Below are 27,053 nucleotides of genomic sequence, written 5' to 3'. Positions count from 1 at the left end.
TAAGAAAAGTCTCTTTCCCATTTGATACTTTTTCCTCTTTTTATTTTTAAAAATACAAGTAATGCATGCATGTGTTAAAAAAAATGTCAAATACACAAGGGTGCAAAAATTCAAAATCCCCCCTATGGGAGTAATTTGGAACTGAGGAAGAGATACTAATGAGAAGCATGGGATTTAATGCCTAGGTCCCTCACAGAGTGTACTATAGGGTGAGAAAAATTTCCTTCTGTCCCCTTAGATTCTGTGGTTGGGCCTGAGAATTAAACTAACATGAGCCAGGTTAACAGGAGAAAAGCATGCATGCTTTATTTAATATTTGTATATGCATAGGAGCCTTTTTAAGAGAAAGGGCAGGGGATATAGCTCAGTAGTAGAGTGCTTGCTTAGCCTGTGTGAGGCCTTGAGTCTGATCCCCAGCAGTGAAAAAAAAAAAAAAATGAAAATGAGTAGAAGCTGTCAGGCTCCAAAGCTTATACGCCCTTTTGAACAATGAATGATTAATTGTGGGAATGTGACAAAAGAGCTTGGGCTAAGGATGATAAATTGTGGGAAAGTACAGAAAACATAGGGGCACACTGACGGAAGATAAGGGTTCCAAATTTTCATAATGTTTGATTGTAGTTTCATCTTGACATCAAGAGGAATGCAGGCACAGTTTGTGCCTCTTGGCACAGTTTGGGCACATTTCACAAGGCAAATTTCATGTCCTGCTCAGGCAGAAAGTGGAAGGTCAAAGAGAGTTCTCTGCATCTTCTTGTTACTCCACTGCTTTCAGTTCAAAAGAACTAATACTCCAAAGTGGCCTATTTTGGGATGGCTTGCTCTGAACCCCTTCAGCATTGCTCTAAAATGAGACTATACTGTTTACCCATTCTCCTCAGTCACTTTTACTGTAGGTCTTTCATAACAGTCCTGGGAAGTTATTTTGCTTTACTGTAGGGGAAACCTACACATATAGCAGTGGTGACTGAGCTACTGCCCTTTGTGTCCTAAGCCCTGCTCTGCCCAGAAGTGGTGCCCAGAGAATGGCTGTGATGAAAGTCAGTCCAAACCGCAATCACCAGTTAACAATAAAATTAGGGATATCTGTTCCAAGGTCGTCATAAGCACTAAAGAAGATGTGACATCATATGCATTTAATACGTTTCTTCTTCCCCCAACATATTCACCAAGAACTCTCCGAGGATGCCAGTCTAGAAACTTCCCCTCCATCACGAAGAGTGGTATGCAACCGTTGCTCCACCAAGACTCCTCTCCCTGGAGAGGCCTGTAAGAACTAGGGGCATTAACGGAGGCCATTTGGCTTCTCATCACGGCTTGGCCTAGGACAGCTGTTTGTTCTAGAGTGTGATCCTAGGACTGCCGGGTCTCAAGATCTTCTCAGGAAATCGCGCGGTCAGAGCGGTTTACCTTTGTTCAGTCAGTCATTTGCCGTTCCACTCCCATTTGCTCAGTGGGATACCGTCCAGAGGCTATAGGACAGACAATGGCACCTCACCCAACACCTGATGTGTGCTTGATGTCTCAGCTCTAACTTCCATGGACATAACCCACATAAACAGAAGTACTGAGGGGAGGATTCCAAACTGTAATTAACAGTACAAAGTGGTCCTGGGTAAGATTGCTATAATTAGCAAAAAAAAGTACAAGATGGTCAGTTAGATGTGAATTTCAGTTAACGATTACTGCACGGGATACTCATACTTTCGCTCTTTATCTGAAATTTGCATTTAACTGGGCACCCTGTATTTTACCTGGCAAGTCTAGTCCTTAGATCGAAAAGTTTGAGAATCGTTCACCTAGACGACAGTCAGCTGAACCGCAGTGAGAGCCAAGCCATTCCCACAGCGGCACTTCCGGACTGGGGGTTGGGCTACGGGCGCAGGCCCCGCCCACTTCCGGAAGCCTTCATAGGTTGCGTTCGGGGCCGCCCTACCTCCGACGCCTGGGCGGTTCCGGGCTGGTGCTGGGTCCCGGGCTGGTGCTGGGTCCCGGGCTGGTGCTGGGTCCCGGGCGGGCGGAGTCCGTTTCCCGCCTCCTGGGGGCAGGGGCTGTGTCCCGGTCCCTGCGCCGAGGGCTCAGCATCCTGGCTCTCGCCTTGCCTTTACCATTCTTCCTGTCGCCGGGGTGGCGGGCCGGCCAGCTGGCGGCCGGGACAGACGACCGCCATTCCCGTGTCGCTGCGCCCGCGGGGGCCGCCCGAGCCGGCCACCATGCCGCTGGGCCTGAAGCCCACCTGCAGCGTCTGCAAGACCACATCGTCCTCCATGTGGAAGAAGGGCCCGCAGGGGGAGATCCTCTGTCACCACTGCACCGGCCGGGGCGGCGCGAGCGGCGGGGGCGCCGGCTCGGGGGCGGCCGTCGGGACAGGGGGCGGCGGCGGTGGCGGCGGCGGCTTGGGCGCGGCGACCTTCGCCAGCACCTCGGCCGCGCCTCCGCAGAGCAATGGGGGCGGGGGCGGCAAGCAGGTGAGCGCCCCTCACCCCCGCGATCATTCCCTCCGTTACTTAGCGTGGGGAATTCAGAGTAGAAAGGAGCAAGATCGTTACCGCCCTTCAGAAATTCTCCCATTGTAGTGGTAGGTTGGGTGGCACCCTGACATCTCAATATACTCACGCTTACCCAGTCGGAAACGGTCAAACCACGGAGGTTGTAGGCCCTGGTCCTTGTCATTATATCATGTTATTAATACGATTATCATGCCATTTAAAATGACAGCACACGTATTCCTTTGGCCCTGGGGAGTTGAATGCAACAAATGAATAGCTCCTGCCTTGGCCCGCATTTCTATTCCTGTCCCCTCTCCTGTTGTAAGCCACTCCCACCTTTTGGGAGATGTCTGTTTGCCTGGGCCTTCCTTCCCTGTCTTAGCCCTTAATTTTTAAGTACCTTTGCAAAGTGTATATATACTCTTATCCGTGTAAGATGGTTGTATTTTGACAGCAACCGTTCTACAGTTTTTGTTTCTCTTTTTGTTCTTTATGTAACAGAGTAAGCAAGAAATTCATAGGAGGTCTGCTCGGCTCAGAAACACCAAATACAAGTCTGCTCCAGCTGCTGAAAAGAAAGTTTCCACTAAAGGAAAAGGGAGAAGACATATTTTTAAATTAAAAAATGTAAGGTGCTTGTGGACAGTGTCTTCAGCTGTAATGAAGTGTGTAGAGTGTGTCCTGCCACTGCCTTTGTTGCTCCTAGGAGCCCTCCTACCATATTCTGAAGAGTGGCTCAGACTCCCCAAAAGAAATAGATGTGTTGTATGAGACTTACTGTTTTAGTAATCCATCCATCCTTCCATCCTTCCATCCTTCCTTCCTTCCTTCCTTCTTCCCTCCCTCCCTCCTTCCCTTCATCCCTCACTTTCTTCCTTCTCTCTTCCTTTCAGCTTTTTTTCCCTCTGGAAAATATAAAATAAAGAAACATTAACCTTGAGCCCTTTTTTTTTTTAAAACAGATTTTCTATGCAAAGAAGAGGAGTCTGGTTCTTGCTATGGCCACATTCACTAGGAAAACATTTTTTTTTTAATCCTTTAAAGATCTAACTAAATAATACTGGAAGTCATCATTTCCATATTCGTTTGTTATTAGAGCCCCAGAAAATATATCTTACTGACTCAAGATTAATTTGACGAATATGAATCAAAATTTTTCTTAAAACCTTTATCTCCTCTTCTGCTACATGTAATGAAAGAGATTGTTGAAAGACCTGTGCTGGAGAGTTGAAAGCACATTTTTGTTGTAGTTTTATTTTTGTAAACATAAGGGGACAATGCACAGTGCATTACAGACTTATTTTTTTAAACCTCTGTATGGTATTCCTTTCAGGCCAGGGATGCTTCACTTACCAGTAAAGGTATTTCTGAAGTTGGGCACATTCATTTATAAAAAATAGGAATTTTGTGGTAGATTTCAGTTGTTTCATTGTCCATTTCTCTGAAGCCCCTTTCTTCAGGATGATACCAAGACAGATGGGGGAGGCCTAATTTCTGTATTGTGGCATTGAGGTGTGTATTGCAATTTAAGAAGAGATCTCAGTGATGCTTGCAGGATGGCAGGTTACTAAGAACTCCCAAGAAAGCTTCTAAAGCTTAATTCATCTTTGCTGCAAAATTGATAATGTTGACTATCATGGCAAGTTCTGTTGCAGAGATGGACACTGTCTTTAAGGTGATGTTTTTTCACTTCATATTCCCCTGTACATTTTTATTACTTTGATCCTGTCATGCTCAGGCTATTACATTTAGTGCATTTTGTAATTGAAATGTTAATTTCTAATGGAGCTGAAGAGAACTTTGTGTTAGGTCTTAGCAGCATAATCAGAAGCTTTCCTCTTTTTCAGCTTTTTTTTTTTCTTGCGGTACTGTAGTTTGAACTCAGGGCTTTGTGCTTTCTAGGTTGATGCTCTATAGCTTGAGCCACACCTCCAGTCCTTTTTAGTCTGGCAGTTTTAGAGATAGGGTCTTGCTTTTTGCCTAGGCCAGCCTGGACTGAGATCTCCTATTTTTGATTTGCCATGGTCACTGGAATGACAGTATGCCCCACCATGCAGCTGTTTTTCCTTTAAGATGAGGTCTCGCAAACTTTATTTGGCTGGGCTGGCCTAGAACTGAGAGACTCCTGATCTCAGCCTCCTGTGTAGCTTGAAATGACAGGTATGTACCACCATACCCAGTTAACATTGAGATGGGGGTTATTGGGGGTCATGGGGTCACATGAACTTGCCCAGACTGGCCTAGAATTGTGATCCTCCAGATCTCATCCTCCTAAGTAGCTAAGCATGAGCCACTGGTACCTGGCATCTCAGCAAATTTTACGCTAATGATAGCAGAAGTAGTACATTAAAGGATTTTTTTTCTTTTTTGAGACTGGATCTCATATAGCTCAGGTTTGTTTGGAACTCATGATCATCCTTTATTATTTTCCTGAGTGCTGGGATTATAGGTGTGAATCACCACACTGGGCAGAAATTCATCTATCTTTTTATTGTAGTTCTTGGTCACCAAACAGTAAATTTTAGAATTTCTCAAATCACCTCTCATATGTGGCTAGAAGAATGTCTATACATGCATACATGCTATGAATGTGCTAATGCTTTTACTTTTGTTTCTTATAGCCCATCAAAGCTCCTGAGTCTGTTTCCACCATAATCACTGCAGAATCAATCTTCTACAAGGTAAGCTTCCCTGGAGTTACTGAAAGAAGAGTTGGGCCTGTGTATAATGTGCTAGAAAAAAGTTGTTTCGATCTAACCGTCTCTAGTATTCTACATTATAAAGTGCAGTTGTGCATTTTGTTCTCTTCTAAGATGTTTTCCCCCATAGTTGGCTGTTGTAAAACATCTCATCCAGAGCTGAGATGAGAGAAGTTGTCTGTGGAAATCATGATGTGAGTTGATGTTGCTTGTAGAGTATGTAGACCACAATGTCTAGTTGGTAGAGCAGGCCCAGAGATTCCAAAATGCCTTTAAGCAGAGATGAGAGAAATAAGGACAGCAATGGGAATTAATACCTACTAGAAGTTCATGGTGATAGAGTCCAAGAGTTTTTGATAAAATAAGAAGATTAGTTCCCCTAGGCCAAAGCCCACAGACATCTGTTACTTCAGTGACAGGTAATGTATCATTTAAGCTGGAAAATAGTTGGAACATGGAAAAGACCTCTAAGGCCTGGCAGGCCTGGTAGGCCTGGCATAGGCAGCAATCATTAAAAGCTTTCTTGGTGTTATGGTGTCTGAACTGTCACTTAGGAGAGAGTGATGGGAGTTAGTGCTTATTCCTGACCCAAATGGATAAAACCGTGAGGGCTCAAGTGGTTATGACCTTTTGAGTATATTTATTTTTTGTTAGCCCACAATCAGTATAGGCAAAAAGCCTTCTATACACAAACATCCCTCCTATATTTGTAGCATTTCCTATATTGTTAATAAGAAATAAGATAGCTAAAATTTAGTTTGTGCTTGCTATGTGTCAGGCACTGAACATTTGTATGTTTTATTTCATTCAATCTACTCTGTAGGATGGGCAGTATTTTCCTCATTTTATGGATGAGGGTTTTAAGGCACAGAGATTAACTCGTTCAGGATTGCACAGCTAAGACAGGTAATGCTGGAGCCTAAACCCAGACCTCAGTTCCTGGCTCCCCCACTTTGTTTTTATTTCAGTGGTACTGAGGTTTGAACTCAGGGTTTCATACTTGCTAAGCTGGCATTCTAACACTTGAGCCACTCTGCTAGCCTATGGCTCTACCACATTGCAAGTGGCTAATGACTTGACTAGGACCATCCTCCCTAATGTCACTTCATCTGTAAAATAAAGATTATAAGGACTGTAAATAGTAATTACCTCCTGAGATGATGCATGTTAAACAATTATCAGGGTTAAGTAAATGGTAGAAATCATCATTTTTACATCTTAAATTTGTGTATCACCTTTCCAACCGAACATACATTTTAGATTAGTCCAAAAGCAAAGAATTTAGTATACTAGTGATTGCCATGCATGTCTCAATGGAAAGGCACATGGAACTTGTTTCCACAGGTGTCAGTATATTCATATTGCTGTCTCCTACCCATGTTTACTAAACAATAAGCACAACACACAACAAAATGCCAAAGATATCCAGATTGTAGACACTGTCACAGCAAAGTCAATACCATGGTGATGAGTTCCAGAGGTCACAACCAGCTGCTGATCTAGAACCCAGATCAAACATTCAAGAGGGAACTACGTGGGAGTTACTGGAGATGACAGGAAAGAGTGTGGACACCCAGGATCTAAAATGGCTAAATGACCTGCCTAGAGCCTGGCAGCAGCAAAGCAGCTCCATGAACTCATTCTGGTTACTCCTCAGTGTTCATTGCTGTGTTGCATGCATTCCTTTCTGCCAGAAATCCTGAGCTCTGCAAACCAAGGAGAAGCTGTTTAGGTCAAGTGTCTTAGTCCACTTAGTGTTATATATATGATGGTAGTCTCCCTCACAGGCAGTTTCACCTTTTTTATTAGATCATATTCAACCCTCCATCACCCTCTCCTTTCCCCCCTTTCACTGGTTCCCTTCCCCAAATAATATCCCTTTTACATTCATGTCATATATATATATATATATATATATGTATATATATATGTGTATATTTATATGTGTGTATAATATATGGTCTAGATTCTACATATGAGTGAAAATATGTGATATTTGTCTTTCTGAGGCTGACATCCCATTTAACTTGATGATCTCCAGTTCCATCCATTTTCCTGCAAACAATAGAATTTCATTCTTCTTTATGGCTGAATAATGCTCTGTTGTGTATATAATACCACATTTTCTTTATCCATTCATTGGTTGATGGACACCTAGGCTGATTCAATTGCTTGGCTATTGTGCATAGTGCTGCAGTAAACATGGGTGTCCAGGTATCTCTACTAATGCTGATTTACATTTCTTTGGATATATGCCCAGACGCAGTATAGCAAGATCATATAGTAATTCTATTTTTAGGGGTTTTTTTGGTTTTGTTTTGATGGGAGTGGGGTTTGAACTCAGGGTGCTGCACTTGCAAAGCAGGTGCTCTACCTCTTGAGCCACACCTCCAGCCCTATTTTTAGTTTTTTGAGGAACCTGTATATTGATTTCCATAGTGGTCACACTAATTTACGTTCCTATCAATAGTGTATAAAGGTTTTTTTCCCTGTACCCTGTCTCTGGCATCTTCATTAGAATTTGTTACTTGTTTTCCGAATAGCCATTAAGACTGAAGTGAGATGAAATTTTGATTTTCATTTCTTTTATAGCTAAGGGTAGTATACATTTTTCATGTATTTATTGGCCATGAATAATTAGCAAGTTTCTCCCAATCTGTCAGTTGTCTCTTCATTCTGGTGATTGCTTCCTTTAATGTACAGAGCTTTTTAATTTGATGCAATTCAATTTGGCAGTTCTTGCTTATATTTCCTGAGTTACTGGCATCCTATTCAGAAAGTCATTACTGTGCCTACATGTTCAGGTGTTTTCCTCATGTAGTTTCAAAGTTGCAGGTCTTATTTTGATCTATTTTGAATTGATTTTTACGCAGGGAAACAGATAGGGTTTTAGTTTCAGTCTTCTACCTGTGGACATCCAATTTTTCCCAACATCATTTGTTGAAAAGGTTGCCTTTAACATGCTTTTGGCACCTTTCTCACAAATCTGATGGCTGTAGATGTGTGTGAGCTTATTTCTGGATTTTCTATTCCATTGGTCTGTGTCTGTTTTTGTGCCAGTACCATGCTGTTTTTGTTACTATGACTGTAGTATAATTTGAAGTCTAGGTATTGTGATACCTCCAGCATTGCTCTTTCTGCTCAGGATCGATTTGGCTACTTGGGGTCTTTTGTGCTTCCATATGAATTTTAGGATTGATTTTTCTGTTTCTAGGAAAAGTGACACTGGAATTTAGATGGGGATTGCATTGAATCTGTAGATTGGTTTTGATAGTATAGCCATTTTCACAATATTAATTCTGCCCATCCAACAACATGGAAGGTCTTTCCATCTTCTAGTGTCTTCTTGAATTTCTTTCCTCAGTGTTTTATAGCTTTCATTAATGAGTTATTACACCTCCTTAGTTAAGTTTACTCCTAGGTATTTTATTTTTGCGAGGTTATGTGAATGGGATTGTTTTCCTGAATTGTTTCTCAGCCTGTTTGTTGTTGGTATATGAATAGCTACTGATTTTTATATGTTGATTTTGTATTCTGCTAATTTGCCAAAGTGTTTATAAGATCTAAGAATTTTTTTGATGGTGTCTTTATAGTCTATTAAGAATAGGATCGTATCATCAGCAAATAGAGATGATTTGACTTCTTTCTTTCCTATTTGTATCACTTTTATTTCTTTCTCTTGCCTTATTGCTCTGGCTAAGAATTCAAGCATTATGTTGAATAAAAGTGGAAAGAGAATACCCTTGCCTCATTCTTGATTTTAGAGGAAATGCTTTCCGGTTTTCCTCATTTACTATCACATTAGCTGTAGATTTGTCATATATAGCCTTTACTATATTGAGGTAAATTCCCTTTCTACTTTCTTTTTTTTTTAAACATTGTTTTCTTTATTGGTATTTAAATTTTGTTCATTTTCTTGGGGTGTGGTCCTGCACATATATTTACAGCAAGTAAAGATAATAAAATTTCACTTTTGAAAACAAAATTTATAGTAGGGATTGTGCTTGATTTTAGTTTTGCCCCAGCGTTTCCCATGTGACCTTTGTTCCATCCTCATATCCAGGAAGCCTTCCCTGATCATTCCGGGTTAGAGAAAGGGCTGCCCCAAGGTCCCACAATCCCTTTCATTGTCTCCTTCTTGGTAGTGGTCTTTTAGAAATGTGGCCACGAATTCTCTGATTCTACTCCCATGGAAATGTACAGACTCTGCCCCCTTCCCATGGAACTCGGTAAGGTCTTTGTGATCAGCTCAGACTGAATATGGTGGGAGTAACAGAGGGACTTCACTGTGGCCCACAGAAATCCCCAGAAGGTGCTAGGGTTAAGACCAGAACTCCCCATATTCAACACAGGGAGCCCCACATCCCAGGCTGCTTTGCTTCTCTGTGCTATGCTATTCTTGTCACCAAGGCTGAGGTTTGTGGGGGTCTTAACTGCCCCTGACTCCCGCCTGGCCAGTCTGGTTTCTCCTGAGTGGCAGCACTGAGCCTTCTGTATCCTGTGGTGGAGCTTCCACAGGAACTAGAAGGAAACTGATTTGTTGTTCTTGCTATTTTTGCAGCACAGAGGTTTGAACTCAGGGTTTTGCAACTGCTGGGCAGGTTCTCTAATGCTTGAGCCACGCCTCCAACCCTTTTTGGTTTGGATATTTTGGAAATAGGGTCTCGCTTTTTGCCTAGGCAGGCCTGGACTGCCAACCTCCTATTTTATACTTCCCACCATTGCTGGGATGACAAACACATACCACCACACTCAGCTATTGGTGGAGATGGGGTCTCACAAAGTTTTTGCCTAGAACCTCAATCCTCTTTTTTTCATTTATTTATATTTTTATTATTCATATATGCATACAATGCTTGGGTCATTACTCCCCCCTGCCCCCACCCCCTCCCTTACCATCCACCCCGCCCCATCCTTCTCCCCACCACCGCCTCGATACCCGGCAGAAACTATTTTGCCCTTATCTCTAATTTTGTTGAAGAGAGAGTATAAGCAATAATAGGAAGGAACAAGGGTTTTTGCTAGTTGAGAAAAGGATAGCTATACAGGGAGTTGACTCACATTAATTTATTTGAATATATCAAAGTAGTCTCTGATGATTTCCTGGACTTCCATGGTGTTTGTTGTTATCTCCTCTTTTGCATTCCTAATTCTACTAATTTGGGCTTTTTCTCTCCTCATTTTAGTCAGGTTTGCCAGGGGTCTGTCAATCTTGTTTATTTTTTCAAGGAACCAACTCTTTGTTTCATTAATTCTTTGTATGTTTTTTTTGGTTTCTATTTTGTTGATTTCGGCTCTTATTTTTATTATTTCTCTCCTATTTATTTTGGGATTTGCTTGTTCTTGTTTTTCTAGGAGTTTGAGATGTATCATTAGGTCACTGATTTGGGATCTTTCAGTCTTTTTAATATATGCACTCATGGCTATGAACTTTCCTCTCAGGACTGCCTTTCCTGTGTCCCATAGGTTCCAGTAGGTTGTGTTTTTATTTTCATTGACTTCCAGGAACTTTTTAATTTCCTCCTTTATTTCATCAATGACCCATTGTTCATTAAGCATGAGTTATACAGTTTCCAGCTGTTTGCATGTTTTTTGTCTTTACTTTTGTTGTTGAGTTCTAGTTTTACTGTATTGTGATCAGATAGTATGCATGATGTAATTTCTGTTTTCTTACATTTGCTGAGGCTTGCTTTGTGCCCTAGTATATGATCTGTTTTGGAGAAGGTTCCATGGGCTGCTGAGAAGAATGTATATTGTGTAGAAGTTGAATGAAATATTCTGTAGACATCAAGTAGGTCCATTTGATCTGTTTTATATTTTATATCTTGAATTTCTTTATTGATTTTTTTGTTTGGATGACCTATCTGTTGATGATACTGGGGTGTTAAAGTCTCCCACAACCACTGTGTTGGAGTTAATACATGCTTTTAGGTCTTTCAGGGTATGTTTGATGAAATTGGGTGCATATAGGTTGATAATTGTTATTTCCTTTTTGTCTAGTTCCCCTTTTATTAGTATGGAATGTCCGTCTATCTCATTTGATCAATGTAGGCTTGAAGTCTTCTTTGTCAGAGATAAGTATTGCTACTCCTGCCTGTTTTCAGGGTCCAATGGCTTGGTAAATCTTTTTCCACCCTTTCATCCTAAGCCTATGCTTATTTCTGTCGGTGAGATGGGTCTCCTGTAAGCAACAAATTGTTGGATCTTCCTTTTTAATCCATTTCGTCAAATGGTGCCTTTTGATGGGGGAATTAAGTCCATTAACATTAAGTGTTAGTACCGATAGGTATGTGGTGATTCCTGTCATTTAGTTGTCTTAGTTGTTTGAAGGTTTGATTGTGTGTACCTAGATCGAGGTTATTGTCTACTTTCTTGCTTTTTCTTTTCCTGTAGTTTGGTGCTTCTGTCCTTTTATGGTTATGTTGGGTTTCACTTTCTGTGTGCAGAGTCCTTTGAAGAATCTTTTGTAGTGGTGGCTTTGTGGTCACATATTGTTTTAGTTTCTGCTTATCATGGAAGACTTTTATTGCTCCATGTATTTTGAATGATAGTTTTGCTGGGTAGAGTATCCTAGGGTTGAAGTTATTTTCTTGTTTTTTTTTTTTTTTTTTACTTTTATTATTCATATGTGCATACAAGGCTTGGTTCATTTCTCCCCCCTGCCCCCACACCCTCCCTTACCACCCACTCCACCCCCTCCCTTTCCCCCCACCCCCTCAATACCCAGCAGAAACTATTTTGCCCTTATTTCTAATTTTGTTGAAGAGAGAGTATAAGCAATAACAGGAAGGGACAAGGGTTTTTGCTGGTTGAGATAAGGATAGCTATACAGGGTATTGACTCACATTGATTTCCTGTGCGTGGGTGTTACTTTCTAGGTTAATTCTTTTTTATCTAACCTTTTCTCTAGTACCTGTTCCCCTTTTCCTATTGGCCTCAGTTGCATTTAAGGTATCTGCTTTAGTTTCTCTGCGTTAAGGGCAACAAATGCTAGCTAACTTTTTAGGTGTCTTACCTATCCTCACCCCTCCCTTGTGTGCTCTCGCTTTTATCATGTGCTCATAGTCTAATCCCATTGTTGTGTTTGCTCTTGATCTGATGTCCACATATGAGGGAGAACATACGATTTTTGGTCTTTTGGGCCAGGCTAACCTCACTCAGAATGATGTTCTCCAATTCCATCCATTTACCAGCAAATGATAACATTTCGTTCTTCTTCATGGCTGCATAAAATTCCATTGTGTATAGATACCACATTTTCTTAATCCATTCGTCAGTGGTGGGGCATCTTGGCTGTTTCCATAACTTGGCTATTGTGAATAGTGCCGCAATAAACATGGGTGTGCAGGTGCCTCTGGAGTAACTTGTGTCACAGTCTTTTGGGTATATCCCCAAGAGTGGTATTGCTGGATCAAATGGTAGATCGATGTCTAGCTTTTTAAGTAGCCTCCAAATTGTTTTCCAGAGTGGTTGTACTAGTCTACATCCCCACCAACAGTGTAAGAGGGTTCCTTTTTCCCCGCATCCTCGCCAACACCTGTTGTTGGTGGTGTTGCTGATGATGGCTATTCTAAGAGGGGTGAGGTGGAATCTTAGCATGGTTTTAATTTACATTTCCTTTATTGCTAGAGATGGTGAGCATTTTTTCATGTGTTTTTTGGCCATTTGAATTTCTTCTTTGAGAAAGTTCTGTGTAGTTCACTTGCCCATTTCTTTATTGGTTCATTAGTTTTGGGAGAATTTAGTTTTTTAAGTTCCCTATATATATTCTGGTTATCAGTCCTTTGTCTGATGTATAGCTGGCAAATATTTTCTCCCACTCTGTGGGTGTTCTCTTCAGTTTAGAGACCATTTCTTATGATGAACAGAAGCTTTTTAGTTTTATGAGGTCCCATTTATCTATGCTATCTCTTAGTTGCTGTGCTGCTGGTGTTTCGTTGAGAAAGTTCTTACCTATACCTACTAACTCCAGAGTAGTTCCTGCTCTTTCCTGTATCAACTTTAGAGTTTGTGGTCTGATATTAAGATCCTTGATCCATTTTGAGTTAATCTTGGTATAGGGTGATATACATGGATCTAATTTCAGTTTTTTGCAGACTGTTAACCAATTTTCCCAGCAGTTTTTGTTGAAGAGGCTGCTATTTGTCCATCGTATATTTTTAGCTCCTTTGTCGAAGACAAGTTAATTATAGTTGTGTGGCTTCATATCTGGGTCCTCTATTCTGTTCCACTGGTCTTCATGTCTGTTTTTGTGCCAGTACCATGCTGTTTTTATTGTTATTGCTTTGTAATATAGTTTGAAGTCAGGTATTGTGATACCTCCTGTATTGTTCTTTTGACTGAGTATTGCCTTAGCTATTCGTGGCCTCTTGTGTTTCCATATAAATTTCACAGTAGATTTTTCAGTCTCTTTAATGAATGTCATTGGAATTTTGATGGGAATTGCATTAAACATGTAGATTACTTTTGGGAGTATAGACATTTTTACTATGTTGATTCTACCAATCCATGAACATGGTAGATCTCTCCACTTTCTATAGTCTTCCTCAGTCTCTTTCTTCAGAAGTGTATAGTTTTCCTTGTAGAGGTCTTTCACATCTTTTGTTAGGTTTACACCTAGGTATTTGATTTTTTTTGAGGCTATTGTAACTGGAATTGTTTTCATACATTCTATTTCTTTTTGCTCATTGTTAGTGTATAGAAATGCTAATGATTTTTCTATGTTGATTTTATATCCTGCTACCTTGCTGTAGCTATTGATGATGTCTAGAAGCTTCTGAGTAGAGTTTTTTGGGTCTTTAAGGTATAGGATCATGTCGTCTGCAAATAGGGATATTTTGACAGTTTCTTTACCTATTTGTATTCCTTTTATTCCTTCTTCTTGCCTAATTTTTCTGGCTAGGAATTCCAGTACTATGTTGAATAGGAGTGGAGATAGTGGGCATCCTTGTCTGGTTCCTGATTTTAGAGGGAATGGTTTTAGTTTTTCTCTGTTAAGTATAATGCTGGCTGTAGGTTTGTCATATATAGCTTTTATAATGTTGAGGAACTTTCCTTCTATTCCTAGTTTACTTAGAGCTTTTATCATGAAATGATGTTGGATCTTATCAAAGGCTTTTTCTGCATCTATTGAGATGATCAAGTGGTGAAGTTATTTTCATTCAGTGCCCGGAAGATCTCTCCCCAAGCTCTTCTTGCTTTTAATGTTTCTGTTGAGAAATTGCTGTGATTTTGATGGGTTTACCTTTGTATGTTATTTGTTTTTTCTCTCTCACAGCCTTCAATATTCTTTCCCTAGTTTCTGAACTTGTTGTTTTAATGATGTTATGCCATGGGGTAGTTCTATTTTGATCTGGTCTGTTTGGTGTTCTGGAGGCCTCTTGCATCTGTATGGGAATAGCTTTCTCTAGATTTGGGAAATTTTCTGTTATTATTTTGTTGAATATATTACACATTCCCTTTGCTTGCACCTCTTCTCCTTCTTCAATGCGCATGATTCTAGGTTTGGTCTTTTGATGGATTCGGTGAGTTCTTGCATTTTCTTTTCACAGGTTTTGAGTTGTTTAACTAATAGTTCTTCAGTTTTTCCTTTAATTACCATTTCATCCTCGAATTCTGAGATTCTGTCTTTTGTTTGTTCTATTTTGCTGGATTGGCCTTCCGTTTTGTTTTGCAGTTCTTTTCGTTCTTTTTTCTGAGGTTTTCCATATCTTGCGTCGTTTCCTCTTTAATGTTGTCTATTTTTGTCCTGAGTTTATTTATCTCTTTATTAATCGTGTTCTTTGTTTCACTTTGGTGTTTATACAGTGCTTCTATGGTTTCCTTTGATTTTTCTTTTGCTTTTTCAAATTCTCTATTTTTGTTGTCTTGGAATTTCTTGAGTGTCTCCTGTACATTTTGGTTGACCATATCCAGTATCATTTCTATAAAATTCTCATTGAGTACCTGTAGTATTTCTTCTTTTAAATTATTCCTGTGGGCCTCATTGGGTTCTTTGGCATAGTTTATCTTCATTTTGTTGGAGTCTGGGTCTGAGTATCTGTTTTCTTCATTTCCCTCTGGTCCTGTACTAATTTTTTGCTGTGGGGAAACTGGTTTCCCTGTTTTTTCTGTCTTCCCCATCATTGCCCTTGGTGTTGTTATTGTCCCTGTACTGTGTGCAAATAAGTATTTTCTGGCTTGTAATAATAGCACTAGTGATATTTAGAATGAAAGGGTGAGAGGAGATGGAAAGCAAAGAAGTTAAAGGAAAAGGGAAAAACAAATAAACAAGTAGAAAAAACAAAACAAAGAAACAAATAAGAAAAGTTTCAAAGATATAAACAGGGAGAGACAGTGTACTAATCAACCGTAAGCTTGTGGTCCATGTCTCTTCAAGCCACTTGGGCACCGGCGTCTGGCGGTGGCCGGGGACCCCTGCTGGTTTCTCCATTTAACGTGAAGTGGAGATGCTCTTTGCAGGCTGGAGGTGTGGAGGGATCAAGGTTTTGCCTCTTCTCGGTGGTTTTGCCTGTGAGGTGTATCTCCAGCATCTCTCCAAGATTTTACTTTAGGAGGCATGTGTTTTGCTTCCGCCCTCTAGCCACCATCTTGGAATCCGACCCGTTCTACTTTCTTTATGGTTTTCAACATGAAAAGCCTTCTCAAAGGCTTCTTCTGCATTCATTGAGATGATCATGTGATTTTTTTTGTCCTTCTTTTTTTTTTTTCTTGTGGTATTGGGTCTTGAACTCAGGGCCTATATCTTTTTTTTTTTAATTCATTAATACATACAGTGTTTGGGTCATTTCTCTCCCTTCCCCCCTGCCCCCTCCCTTCCTTCACCTGCCCCCTCCCTCTCCCCCCCACCCCCTCGCTACCAGGCAGAAACTATTTTGCCCTAATCTCTAATTTTGTTGAAAAAAGAGTATAAGCAATAATAGGAAGGACCAAGGGTTTTTGCTTGTTGAGATAAGGATAGCTATACAGGGAATTGACTCACATTAATTTCCTGTGCATGTGTGTTACCTTCTAGGTTAATTCTTCTCGAACTAACCTTTTCTCTGGTTCCTGGTTCCTTTCTCCTATTGGCCTCTGTCGCTTTAAAGTATCTGCATTAGTTTCTCTGCATTGAGAGCAACAAATGCTATCTAGTTTTTTTGGGTGTCTTACCTATCCTCATACCTCCCTGTGTGCTCTTGCTTTATCATGTGATCAAAGTCCAATCCCCTTGTTGTGTTTGCCCTTGATCTAATGTTCAGGGCCTACATCTTGAGCCACTCCACCAGCCCTATTTTTGTGAAGATTTTTTTGAGATAGAGTCTCGCAAATTATTTGCTTGGGCTGGCTTTGAACTGTGATCCTTCTGATCTCTGCTTCCTAAGTAGCTAGGATTATAGGCGTGAGCCACCAGCACCCAGCTGTCCTTAATTCTTTATATGTGTTACTTATTTATTTGCATGTGCTCCACCAACCTGCATTTCTGGAATGAAAACAACTTGCTCATGATGTATGATCTTTTTAATTTGTTGTTGAGTTCCATTTGCAAGTATTTTATTGAGATTTTTTACATCTATGTTCATCAAGAAAATTGGTCTATACTTTTCTTTATTTGTTGTGTCCATAGCCAGTTTTAGTATGAGGGTAATACTGGCTTCAAAAATAATTTTGATAGCAGTCCTTCCCTCTATATTTTATGGGATAGTTTTAGGAGCACTCATATTAGTTTTTCTCTAAAGGTCTGGTAGAGTTCAATGGTGAACCCATCTTTTCCAGGGCTTTTCTTTGTTGAGAGACTGTTTATTACTGGTTCAGTCTTGTTGCTCATTGTCTATCTGTGTAGATGGTTTATAACCTCTTAGTTCAATTTTGGTAGGCTATATGTAGCTAGTGAGTAATCTGTTTCTTCTAGATTTTCCAGTTTACTAGAATACATGTTTTCAATGTATTCCCTAATGATCCTCTGAATTTTATTGGCATCAGTTGTAATGACCCCTTTCTTATCTCTAAGATTTGGGTTTTCTCCCTTTTTCTTTTGGTTAGTTGAGCTAAGGATTTGTTAAGTTTGTTTATCTTTTTAAAGAAACAACACTTTGTTTAATTAATTCTTTGTATTACTCTTTTTGTTTGTATTTTATTAATTTTAGCCCTGATCATTCTTCCATCTACTGATTTGGATTTGGTTTATTCTTGTTTTGCTAAGACTTTGAGGTACATCATTAGGTTATTTATTTTAGATCTATTTTTTTTTTTTGTCAGCATTGGAGTTTGAACCCAGGTCCTCAAGCTCGCTAGGCAGGTGCTCTTACTGCTTGATCCACTCTGCCAGCCTTTTTTTGAAATGGGCTTTTTCAAAATAGGGTCTCATGAACTATTTGCCAGGGCTGGCTTTGAACTGTGATCCTTCTGATCTCTGCCTCCTGAGTAGCTAGGATTACAGGTGTGAGCCACTGGCACCCAGCTTCATTATATCTTCTTGATGGTTTATTCCCTTTGTTAATATGAAGTGACCTCTATCTCTTCTAAAGTCTACTTTGTTAGGTATTTGTATAGCTACTTCTGCTTGTTTTTTACTTCAGCTTGCTTGGTAAATTATTTTCCATTCTTTCACTTTTAGTCTATGTAAGTTGGATTTTGTTTTTTAATCCAATCAGCCAATCATTGATTTCTGATTGGAGAGTTAAGACCATTTTGAGTTACTGTTGAGGTATTTGCTAATTCCTGTAATTTTTTGGTCATTTTCCTGGTTGATTTGAGTATTGTTTGTTGTTTTCTTTCATTCTTGATCATTTTAGTATTTTCCTAGTTCACTGAGTTGAACGTGTTTCTTTCCTGATTTTCTCATGTGTTTATTCCACTCATAAAATGTATTCTTTCCTGAGCTCTTGTTTTTGTGACTGTCTTTCTTCCTCCTCTGTGTGGAGTATTCCTTTGAGTATCATCTGCAATGCTGGATTAATGGTCATGAATCACTTTAGTTTATTTTTAATCGTTGAAGGTCTTTATTTCTCCAGTTTTGAATGACAGTCTTAGTGGATATAGTAATTTTGGTTGATAGTTATTTACTTTAAGGGCTTGAAATATATCATTCCATGCTTTCCTGGATTTTAGGATTTCTGCTGAAAGGTCTGAGGTAATTTGATGTGTTGCCTTTATAAGCTCTTGCAGCTTTCCATACACTTTCTTTGTTCTCTATAGTTTTGGTATTTTTAACTAATGTTGCAGGGGGAGGCTCTTTTCTGGTCATTTCGATTTGGGGTTCTAAATGCTTCCTGTATTTGGATTTCTTTATCTTTCCTGATATTTGGGAAGTTTTCTGATACAATTTCATTGAATAGGTTTTCTTTCTTTTGGTGGTGCTAGGGTTTGAACTTGGAGCCTTCAGCTTGCTAGACAGGTGCTCTAACCACTTGAGCCACTCTGCCAACACATTACATTTTCTATGACTTTGTAACTCAGATCCTTCTACCCCCATGGATTCCTGTTTGATCTCTTGCTCATGCCCCAGAGTTTTTGAAGGTTGTGGTCATGCTTTTTTATCTCTTTTTCTTAATAGCTATCTGAGTGTAATATTTCCTTGATCTTATCTTTAATCTCTCCTGTTCCATTTTCTGCTTAATTTTGTGTATTGATTATGTGTTATACTGTGTTTTTTTTTTAAATTTGATTTGTTGAACTTTTGTTTTGTTTCACAATCTCAGATTACTTGCTGAATTTTTCATTTATAACTTTGGCTTTCTTATCCAGGTCTTGAATTGATTTCCTTGCTTCATTTCTTTGTTTGATTTTTCTTTGAGGTCACTGATCATTTATAAAAGTACACTTTTGAATTCTTCGGCATTTCAGCTATTTGAGTATCTTTGGATTCAGTTACTGAGGTATTATGAACTTTTGGAGGAATCACATTTCCTTTTTCATCTGACTTGCTTTCTATGCTCTGATTTGCACATCTGCTAAGTTGGATATCTCTTTTACTGCCACTCAGAGGAGAGGAAGCAGATAGTGGTAACAAATCAAGAATTCAAAAACAAACCAGATATTTAAGTGTAGAAAAAAACAATTGGAAAACATCAACTATTTCCCCAATAAGTTTGCAAGGGAAATGGACTAGAACATTTATAGTATAATCTAGGAGTTAAAAAAAAAATAGAGCTGTAGGTATTAATAATTAGATAATAAAAAGAAAGAAGAATGGGAGAATGAAAAGTGAAGAAGCAGGCTATGGATGAGGAGAAAGTACATGTTATGAAGGTATTAGAAATAATTGTGAGGGAACATAGTAAAATATGTAGAGAGAAAGATGAAACAGAAAAGAAGATAAAGACACAACAGTAATGATTGCAATAAAAAGTAAATTATTCCTTCATTGTTGAGGGGAAGGGTGGCTTCCCCTCCACCACCCCAAAGCAGGTTCCTTTTCTTTTTTTATTAAGTCTGAACAGGTAAGGCCAGAGAGAGTTGTCTGGTTTAGGAATTTAACTCAGTAGCAGAGCATTCACCCAGTACCTGCAAGACTCTGAGCCAGAACTCTAGCACAGCACATAGAAGTACATGCTACCTTCAAGTCTCCCTCCTGGCTCCCAGGGGCTGGTGACTCCTAGCTCACTACCTACTGGTGTAAACACTGAGCTTGCTCCCCACCCTACCTGTGGTGACCTCCTGTCATCCAGGCCCCTTCCAACTCACAGGTTGCACTGTTCAGTCTGGACAATTCACATGTCACTGACACTGCACCAACTTCCAAATTGCTTCCCATTCAACTCACATTAGGTGCTGTCCTGGCAGTCACTCTTTATACAGGATTCCTGTATCACTCTGGATCATGTGATTTCCCAACTGGCCCCCTACTCAACGTGCACCAGAACTCACCTAAGGCTAGTGGCTGAGCTATGCCAGTAATCCCTGCCTGTGCCAAATTAAAAAAAAAAAAAGTATAATAGGGTTAGTACTGCAGTGATACAAAATCAAGGAAATTGTATGGACAAGTGATTTCTCTGGTGCAAATTATATGTAATTTTTTAATCAAAAATGAAATAAACATCAAACATAAACATTGATATATTAGTCCTTACTTGCTTTCTGTTTAGAGAAGTTTCATTCATAGCTGTGATCAATTTTTTAAAAATAGGACATTATCTTGTTTCCCCCAGGGAGTATATTACCAAATTGGCGATGTTGTTTCTGTGATTGATGAACAAGATGGAAAGCCCTACTATGCTCAGATCAGGGGTTTTATACAGGACCAGTATTGTGAGAAGAGTGCAGCACTAACGTGGCTCATTCCCACTCTCTCTAGCCCCAGAGACCAGTTTGATCCTGCATCTTATATCATAGGTGAGTTTGACAAGTGACACAGGTCACTTGAGCTTGTTAAGCCTTCAATATTATGTAAAAGAATATATTAGTCTGTTTGGGCTGCCATGACAGACTGGGTGGTTTAGACAATAGACATTTAAGCTTGTTAAGCCTTCAATATTATGTAAAAGAATATATTAGTCTGTTTGGGCTGCCATGACAGACTGGGTGGTTTAGACAATAGGCATTTATTATCATCTCATGTGGTTCTGGAGCCTGAAACTCTGAGATCAAAGAGCTGTGGGGATTAGTGTGTAGTGAGGCCTGGCTCACTGGCCTACAGAGGGTCATCTTATTGTTGTATTCTCACATGGCCTTTTCTCTGCATGTGCACATGGAGAGAGCTTTCTGGGTCCCTTCCTATAAGGACACCCATCCCATCAAATAAGAAGCCCACCCTAATTATCTTTCTGACAGTTTCATCTCCAGCACTATCGCATAGGGGATTAGGCCACCAACAGATGAGTGCTTAGGGTGGGGGACTATTATAGGATAATTCAATCCATAACAAAAAAGGTATAAACATCATTAAATACAAAAAACATAGAGAGCTTTGTAGAAAATATGAGAGACACTTTAGTTAGCTGGAGTTTGAATGAGATCAGTTATTTTGGCTAGAGTAATTTGTACTTACTAAAAAGTGATGTGGACAAGATTTTTCTTGAGTGACCCAGAGTTAAACTGTATAAAAAAAGTTACTCAGGAACTAGATTATTTAGGTTACCTTTACAAATCTATTTAAAAAAATGATTTCTAAAAGAACTGTCCCATTTACTTCTAAAAAATCTTACAAATTCTCAGTATGCATCATTCTGCGTGCCACCGATGTCATCCTAGACCTTTCACCATTGATGGTTGAAGTGGCAGCCACTGACTTTTGATCATTGGTACCACAGGTACAAATAGTTCTTGACATAGACTCACAAGAATTTACTGATTAATAAATACACTTTTGAAAGTGTTCAGTTTCCTTTTTTTTTTTTTCTCCAGTGCTGGGGATTGAACCCAGAGTCTTGCATGCTAGGCAAATGCTCTACCATGCATCCCCATCTTCAGTTTTCTTTCTGTAAGGAGTGTGCATTAGTTTTTCATCCTTTGGGGAAAAAAAAGCAAAAATTTTTTAGGGAGAACTCCAAAGACATACAATATCCCACTGTTATTTTCTCCCGCATGGCAAATTTTGATACATGACCAAATTGTTCTTCTCTTTTGCTTATAAGTAGAGAGGACAGTGGACTTTCATTTACCTTAACTGTGGGACAGGATCCCAGCAGAAGCCATGATGTGTTAGAATCACTTTGAGCCTCCTCTCCCACCTATGCTTTCTGTGGTACTCTCCTGCCCTAAAAGAGGCAGCATAGTGTGAAGGTCAGAGAATAAGCTCGGGAGCCAGATTGCTGGGTTGACAGCCTGCCACTTACCTACTGTGTAACTTGGGCAAATGCCCTACTCTCTCTTGCCTCACCAACACAGTATAGTGGCAATAGTAATACTGCCCACATCATAGGGTTGTTGTGAGGATTCACAATTGTGATACATATAAAGTACTTGGAACTGTGCAGGCACATAATAAACTCTGGTGTTTAGTATTTTCAGAATCCTTTCTCAGTCGAGTCATTGTTTAGGGAGGAATGCCATATTCCAGTAGAAAAAATAATGTAGAGTAACTTCAGAACAGTGCATGTTTGAAGGCTAACCCCAGAATGTTTCCTCTTAGTGTCTAAGAATATTAAAATTTTATGGAAGTGATATATATTTTTTCATTATCTGCCTTCTAGGGCCAGAGGAAGACCTTCCAAGGAAGATGGAATACTTGGAATTTGTTTGTCATGCACCTTCTGAGTATTTTAAGTCAAGGTCATCACCATTTCCCACAGTCCCCACCAGACCAGAAAAGGGCTACATCTGGACTCATGTAGGACCTACTCCTGCAATAACTATTAAGGAAACAGTTACCAACCACTTGTAGTTACAAAACTAAAACTGGAACTGGGAATGTAGTTCAGTGGTAGAGCCCTTACCTAGCACGCATGGTTACCTGGGTTCAATCCCCAGTATCGCCATCCTGAAAAAAATATAGAACTGGGTTTTCAGTTTTTTTAATTCATACTACCATGAGAAATGCCAAGTCTTATGAAATTTTTACATGGAAAAATGACTAAAACATTTTTCCCTACTACCCAGTAATTATTAACTTGTTTATTATTCATTGCTTAGAAAATTATAAAGGATAGAGAAGAATGAAATGTATTTAAAGGTAAATGATGTTATATTCTGCATGTATGTCTTAACAGGCAAAGGCTGAAATTTCCAGGAGACTGTTAAGAATATGTAATATCAATTTTTCTTCATAATTTATTTCTAAAAACAAAATGGATTGTATTTTTATACAAGTACAAAATATTAAATTTCAGATTTCTGATCAAGGGCTTAATCAAATTAAATGTAACTATGACCAGCAATATCTATCAAAAGCCACACAGCTTTATTTCCTTATCTAGAAAATGCTATGACATTTCTGGCTGCTTTAACCCCAAGGAAAGCAATTGGTGGATGATTTTATTAGCCCAGACTTCTTAAAAAAAAAACTTTCATATGATTCTTGTGTAGCAAACAGGCATTCAGTTGCTCTCAATAGAGCTTCTCTCACCTCTCTCCATGAGACTGAGGCTTCCAGCCAAACCACTGATTTGCAGTGCAGACATCACCCTCCAGAGCACACAGGAGACTGCTGCTCAGGCATCCCCACGAGAGAGTTTCCCAACTACTGGCAAACGGCAACTGGCAGTCAAAGGTGACTGATCTAGACCATTAGCTTTGATAGTTAGAAAAGTCCACCCAAAGTTAAACCATATGCTCTGGACTCCTATTAACATGCTTTGGACTGGGAAGGCCTGTTCTCTGTGCTTCAAGTGCAGATTGGTCCCTGAGGGAGCAGAATGGTGAAAAGGAGAGAGAAGTGGGTCAGCATACACTTGCCTTCTCTGTCCTGACTTAACCAGCAGTTTGCAACCTTAGGAGAACTTACGAGAATATGATTTGATCATAATGACTTTCACTGAAGCACCTTCAACTCTTACCCTTTTTCTTCACAATTACACAGTGCTATGCAGTTGGAAAGAGGCTCTGTATATACGGTCATCTCTCTGTTTACAAAAGCTACAGTAAAATTGAATGTAAATACCATTTAAATAATTTTCTAAATGCTAATGTTTAAAACTTTTGGATTAAAATGTATTTTTCACAGTGTATTTACTTTGGATTTAAGTTAAATAGTTTAAATGGGACTTTCTAGCCAGGTGCCAGTGGCCCATGCCTATAATGCTAGCTACTTGGGAGACTTTGATCAAGAGGATTACAGGTGGAGGCTAGCTAAGGAGAATAGTTCACATGACCCCATCTCCAAAATAACCAGAGCAAAATGGACTGGAGGCGTGGCTCAAGAGGTAGAGCACTGCTTTGCAAGCGTGAATCCCTGAGTTCATACCCTAGTCTCACACACACAAGAAAGTTTTCTTTCCAAGAATGTTATGAAATAGAAAAACTAGAATTGTAGTACTCAGAATTTGGAGTGGGCAAGATTCATCATCAATAAGTAATTTCAGGAAAATCAAATGAACATTGATACATTTATTAAAATGAGGGCATTTGAAAAACGTTTATACTCTGACCATTTAGAAATTGGCAGAGACCTGTGTAGTCTTCACTTCCCTCTTCAACCAACCACAGTGACTTCCACTGTTGACAGGGCTGATCTCTTCTGTTATCTCCAGCCCTAATGCGGCCCTAGCCTGCATTCCCAGTCTGCTCTCCCTCTTCTTGCCATTGAACTGTTGCTCCTGTAGATCCACCTCATTTTTCTGGTGCTGAGCCCCGTTTATACTGTGTCCTCCTATTCTACCAAAGGCCTTTTAAAGACCTTTAATTTTTTTTTTCTTCTACTGCACACTAAGCAAGCATTCCTACCACCAAGCTACACTTCCAGCCCAAGGCCTTTAAATTCTCATGTCTTCTTGAAATTAATCTTATTATCTGGTTGCATTTCAGTTTCAACTTCCATCATCCCACCCAGAGGATGATGAATGTGATGAATAAGTTTTATTTACTTATCTTTGCAATTTCCACAGCACCTAACTCAGGTCCTCACTTATGGTGGATGATTAATACAGAGCCCAACCTGTATACTGTCAACTAAAATACTGGTTGATATTTTAGCTAATGTTAGTTCATACTAACTTAGTTTTAAGTTCACATTTTATTGTGAACAGAATTTCACATTGTTATAGTTTGTATTAGTATTAGAGTGTTTAAGCCCTTAAAACATTTCTTTTGGTGATGATGGAGTTTGAACTCAGGGCCGCATGCTTGCTAGGCAGGTGTCTACCAGTTGAGCCACTGGGAGCCCTTTTTTTGTGTTGGGTATTTTCAAAGTAGGGTCTCAAGAACTATTTGCCCAGCAGGCCTTGAATAGCTATCCTCCTTATCTCTGCCTCCCAAGTAACCCAGATTACAGGCATAAGTCACCAGTGTTCAACTTGTTTAAGACTTTAAACAGGATTTTTTTTTTTTTGTGGGACTGGAGTTTGAACTTAGGGTTTTATGCTTGCAAAGCAAGTGTTCTATCACTTGAGCCACACCACCAGGCCATTTTGCTCTGATTATTTTGGAGATGGGGGTCTCACAAACTATTGGCCAGGACTGGCCTTGAACCGTGATCCTCCTGATCTCAGCCTCCCAAGGAGCTAGGACTGTAGGTGTGATCTGCTGGCACCCAGCATTAACAAGATTTTTAAAGATGAGCTTTAAATGGTTCTCTTACACAAATATTAACATGAGTATTTGAGAAAATGATCACAAACCATCCAGGTTCTTGAAAGACTTACAGAACTTGAATAAGTTTTCCATCAAGAAGTTTGAGTTAGAGTGCCTGGCTACTAAGTGTGAGGCCCTGAGTTCAAAGTCCAATGCCACCAAAAAAAAAAAAAGTTTGAGTCACAAGCCATGTGCCAGCGGCTCATACCTATAATTCTAGCTACTTGGGAGGCAGAGATCAGGAGGATCAAGGTTTGAAGCCAGCCTGGCCAAACCGTTTGTGAGACCCTATCTTAAAAGTACCCAACATAAAAAATGGTTGACAGAGTGACTCAAGTTGTAAAGTACCTGCCTAGCAAACATGAGGTTGTGAGTTCAAACCCAAGTACTGCATGAAAACAAAAATAAGAAATATGGTTAAATATGGCACATTTTCTGTTATTTTAACATAATAGATTTCAGCCGGACATTGGTGGGTGGCTGAGCTCAGGAGGATTGCAGTTCAAGGCCTGCCCTAGATTGCAGTTCAAGACCCCCACCTCCAAAATAACCAGAGTAAAATGGACTTGGAGGTGTGGCTAAAGTGTGGAGGTGTGGCACCTGCTTTGCAAGTGTAAAGCCCTGAGTTTAACCCCAGTACCACAAAAAAAAAAAAAAAAAGGTATCTAGGAGTTAAAGTCAACATCATAACCAACTGGAAATAGAGGATAAGGGGAAGGATGAACTAAGGAAGATGTGTTAATTTTATGGAAGATGAAAAAATAGTGGCAGCTTTCCAGGTGGAGCTCTCCAGGTGAGGCACTGTGTGTTTTGTTTTGTAATGAGAGGTCAATGACATGATTCTTGACATTAGTATCCATTAGGTAACTGAAATGTGGTGTGAGGGGGCAGGAGATGAAAAACAATAATAAAACTGCCCGCAGTGTATTTTGTCTCCTCATCTAATGTTTTATGGGACAAACTGCTTGAGTCAGGTAGCTGGCTGGGCAGCCATGCTATCTGTGGTCCCAGGCTCTGACTCATGCCAAACTTAAAGCCCATCCAAGCCCGCACAGTCACAGCTTCCTTTCTCAATGTTAGGCCTGTGCACAAATATCCCAAGCCCAGAAATAGTGCTTACCAGGTCTTGTGTCCTGGATTGTGGACATTTAGGGAAAGGTTTTAGGAATACAGAAAAGTGGCAAATCTACTATTGCTTCCGCCAGCTTCATCTGCAAGAAAGTCAGTGAAGTGGGAGTCGTGGGACAAAACAGAGGCCACAGCAAAGGCCTTTCCCACAGCATACCAGCAAATCCTGCCAGCACCCCCAGGCAGGGCCACTGGTGCAGGGTTAGGCCAGGGAGCAATCCGGCATGTTAACGCCCTGAGCAGCAGAAAGAGTTCAGGTCAGGCTTTTTGTCAGTTTGTCTGGTTTTGCAGTACTGAGGTTTAAAACCAGGGCTTGAAGCATGCTAAGTAAGCACTCTACCACTTGAACCACATCTGTAGCCCTTTTGGTTTTTTATTTTTGTTTTACAGACAAGGTCTTGCCACTTTGCCTGGACTGGCCTTGTACTTGAGACCCTTCTGCCTCCCTTTCCTGAGTAGCTGCAGCTTTTACAATTCAAACTGATTTTTAATTATATTTGTTCTAATTAAAAAAAAAGTCAGTGTTTGTTAAAATATTAGATTTTGTTTTAGTTTTCTTTTCTTTCTGTCAAAATAAAATCAGGATTGGGAG

The 27,053-nt window shown here is 39.9% G+C and overlaps 2 protein-coding genes across 2 annotated transcripts in view; one reads left to right on the top strand and one right to left on the bottom strand.

The window, feature by feature from the left end:
• The window catches only part of Tmbim7 (protein lifeguard 2), a 39,130-nt gene extending 37,011 nt beyond the window's left edge, over positions 1-2,119 (bottom strand). Inside the window, exon 1 of the mRNA XM_074064746.1 lies at positions 1,755-2,119. The gene's annotated coding sequence lies outside the window, so the exon portion shown is untranslated. The remainder of the gene's footprint in view (positions 1-1,754) is intronic.
• Positions 2,064-23,772, top strand: Gatad1 (GATA zinc finger domain containing 1). The gene is made up of 5 exons (XM_020161182.2): positions 2,064-2,468; positions 2,991-3,116; positions 5,111-5,170; positions 20,317-20,500; positions 22,300-23,772. The coding sequence occupies exons 1-5, from the start codon at positions 2,214-2,216 to the stop codon at positions 22,488-22,490; spliced, it is 816 nt and encodes a 271-aa protein (XP_020016771.1). The 5' UTR covers positions 2,064-2,213; the 3' UTR covers positions 22,491-23,772.
• Positions 23,773-27,053: the final 3,281 nt, after the last annotated feature.

The sequence above is a fragment of the Castor canadensis genome, chromosome 2 (assembly GCF_047511655.1).
Source record: "Castor canadensis chromosome 2, mCasCan1.hap1v2, whole genome shotgun sequence".
Classification (NCBI taxonomy): domain Eukaryota; kingdom Metazoa; phylum Chordata; class Mammalia; order Rodentia; family Castoridae; genus Castor; species Castor canadensis.
The sequence above is the reverse complement of the archived record's forward strand: the minus strand, read 5'-3'. Positions and strand labels throughout refer to the sequence as shown.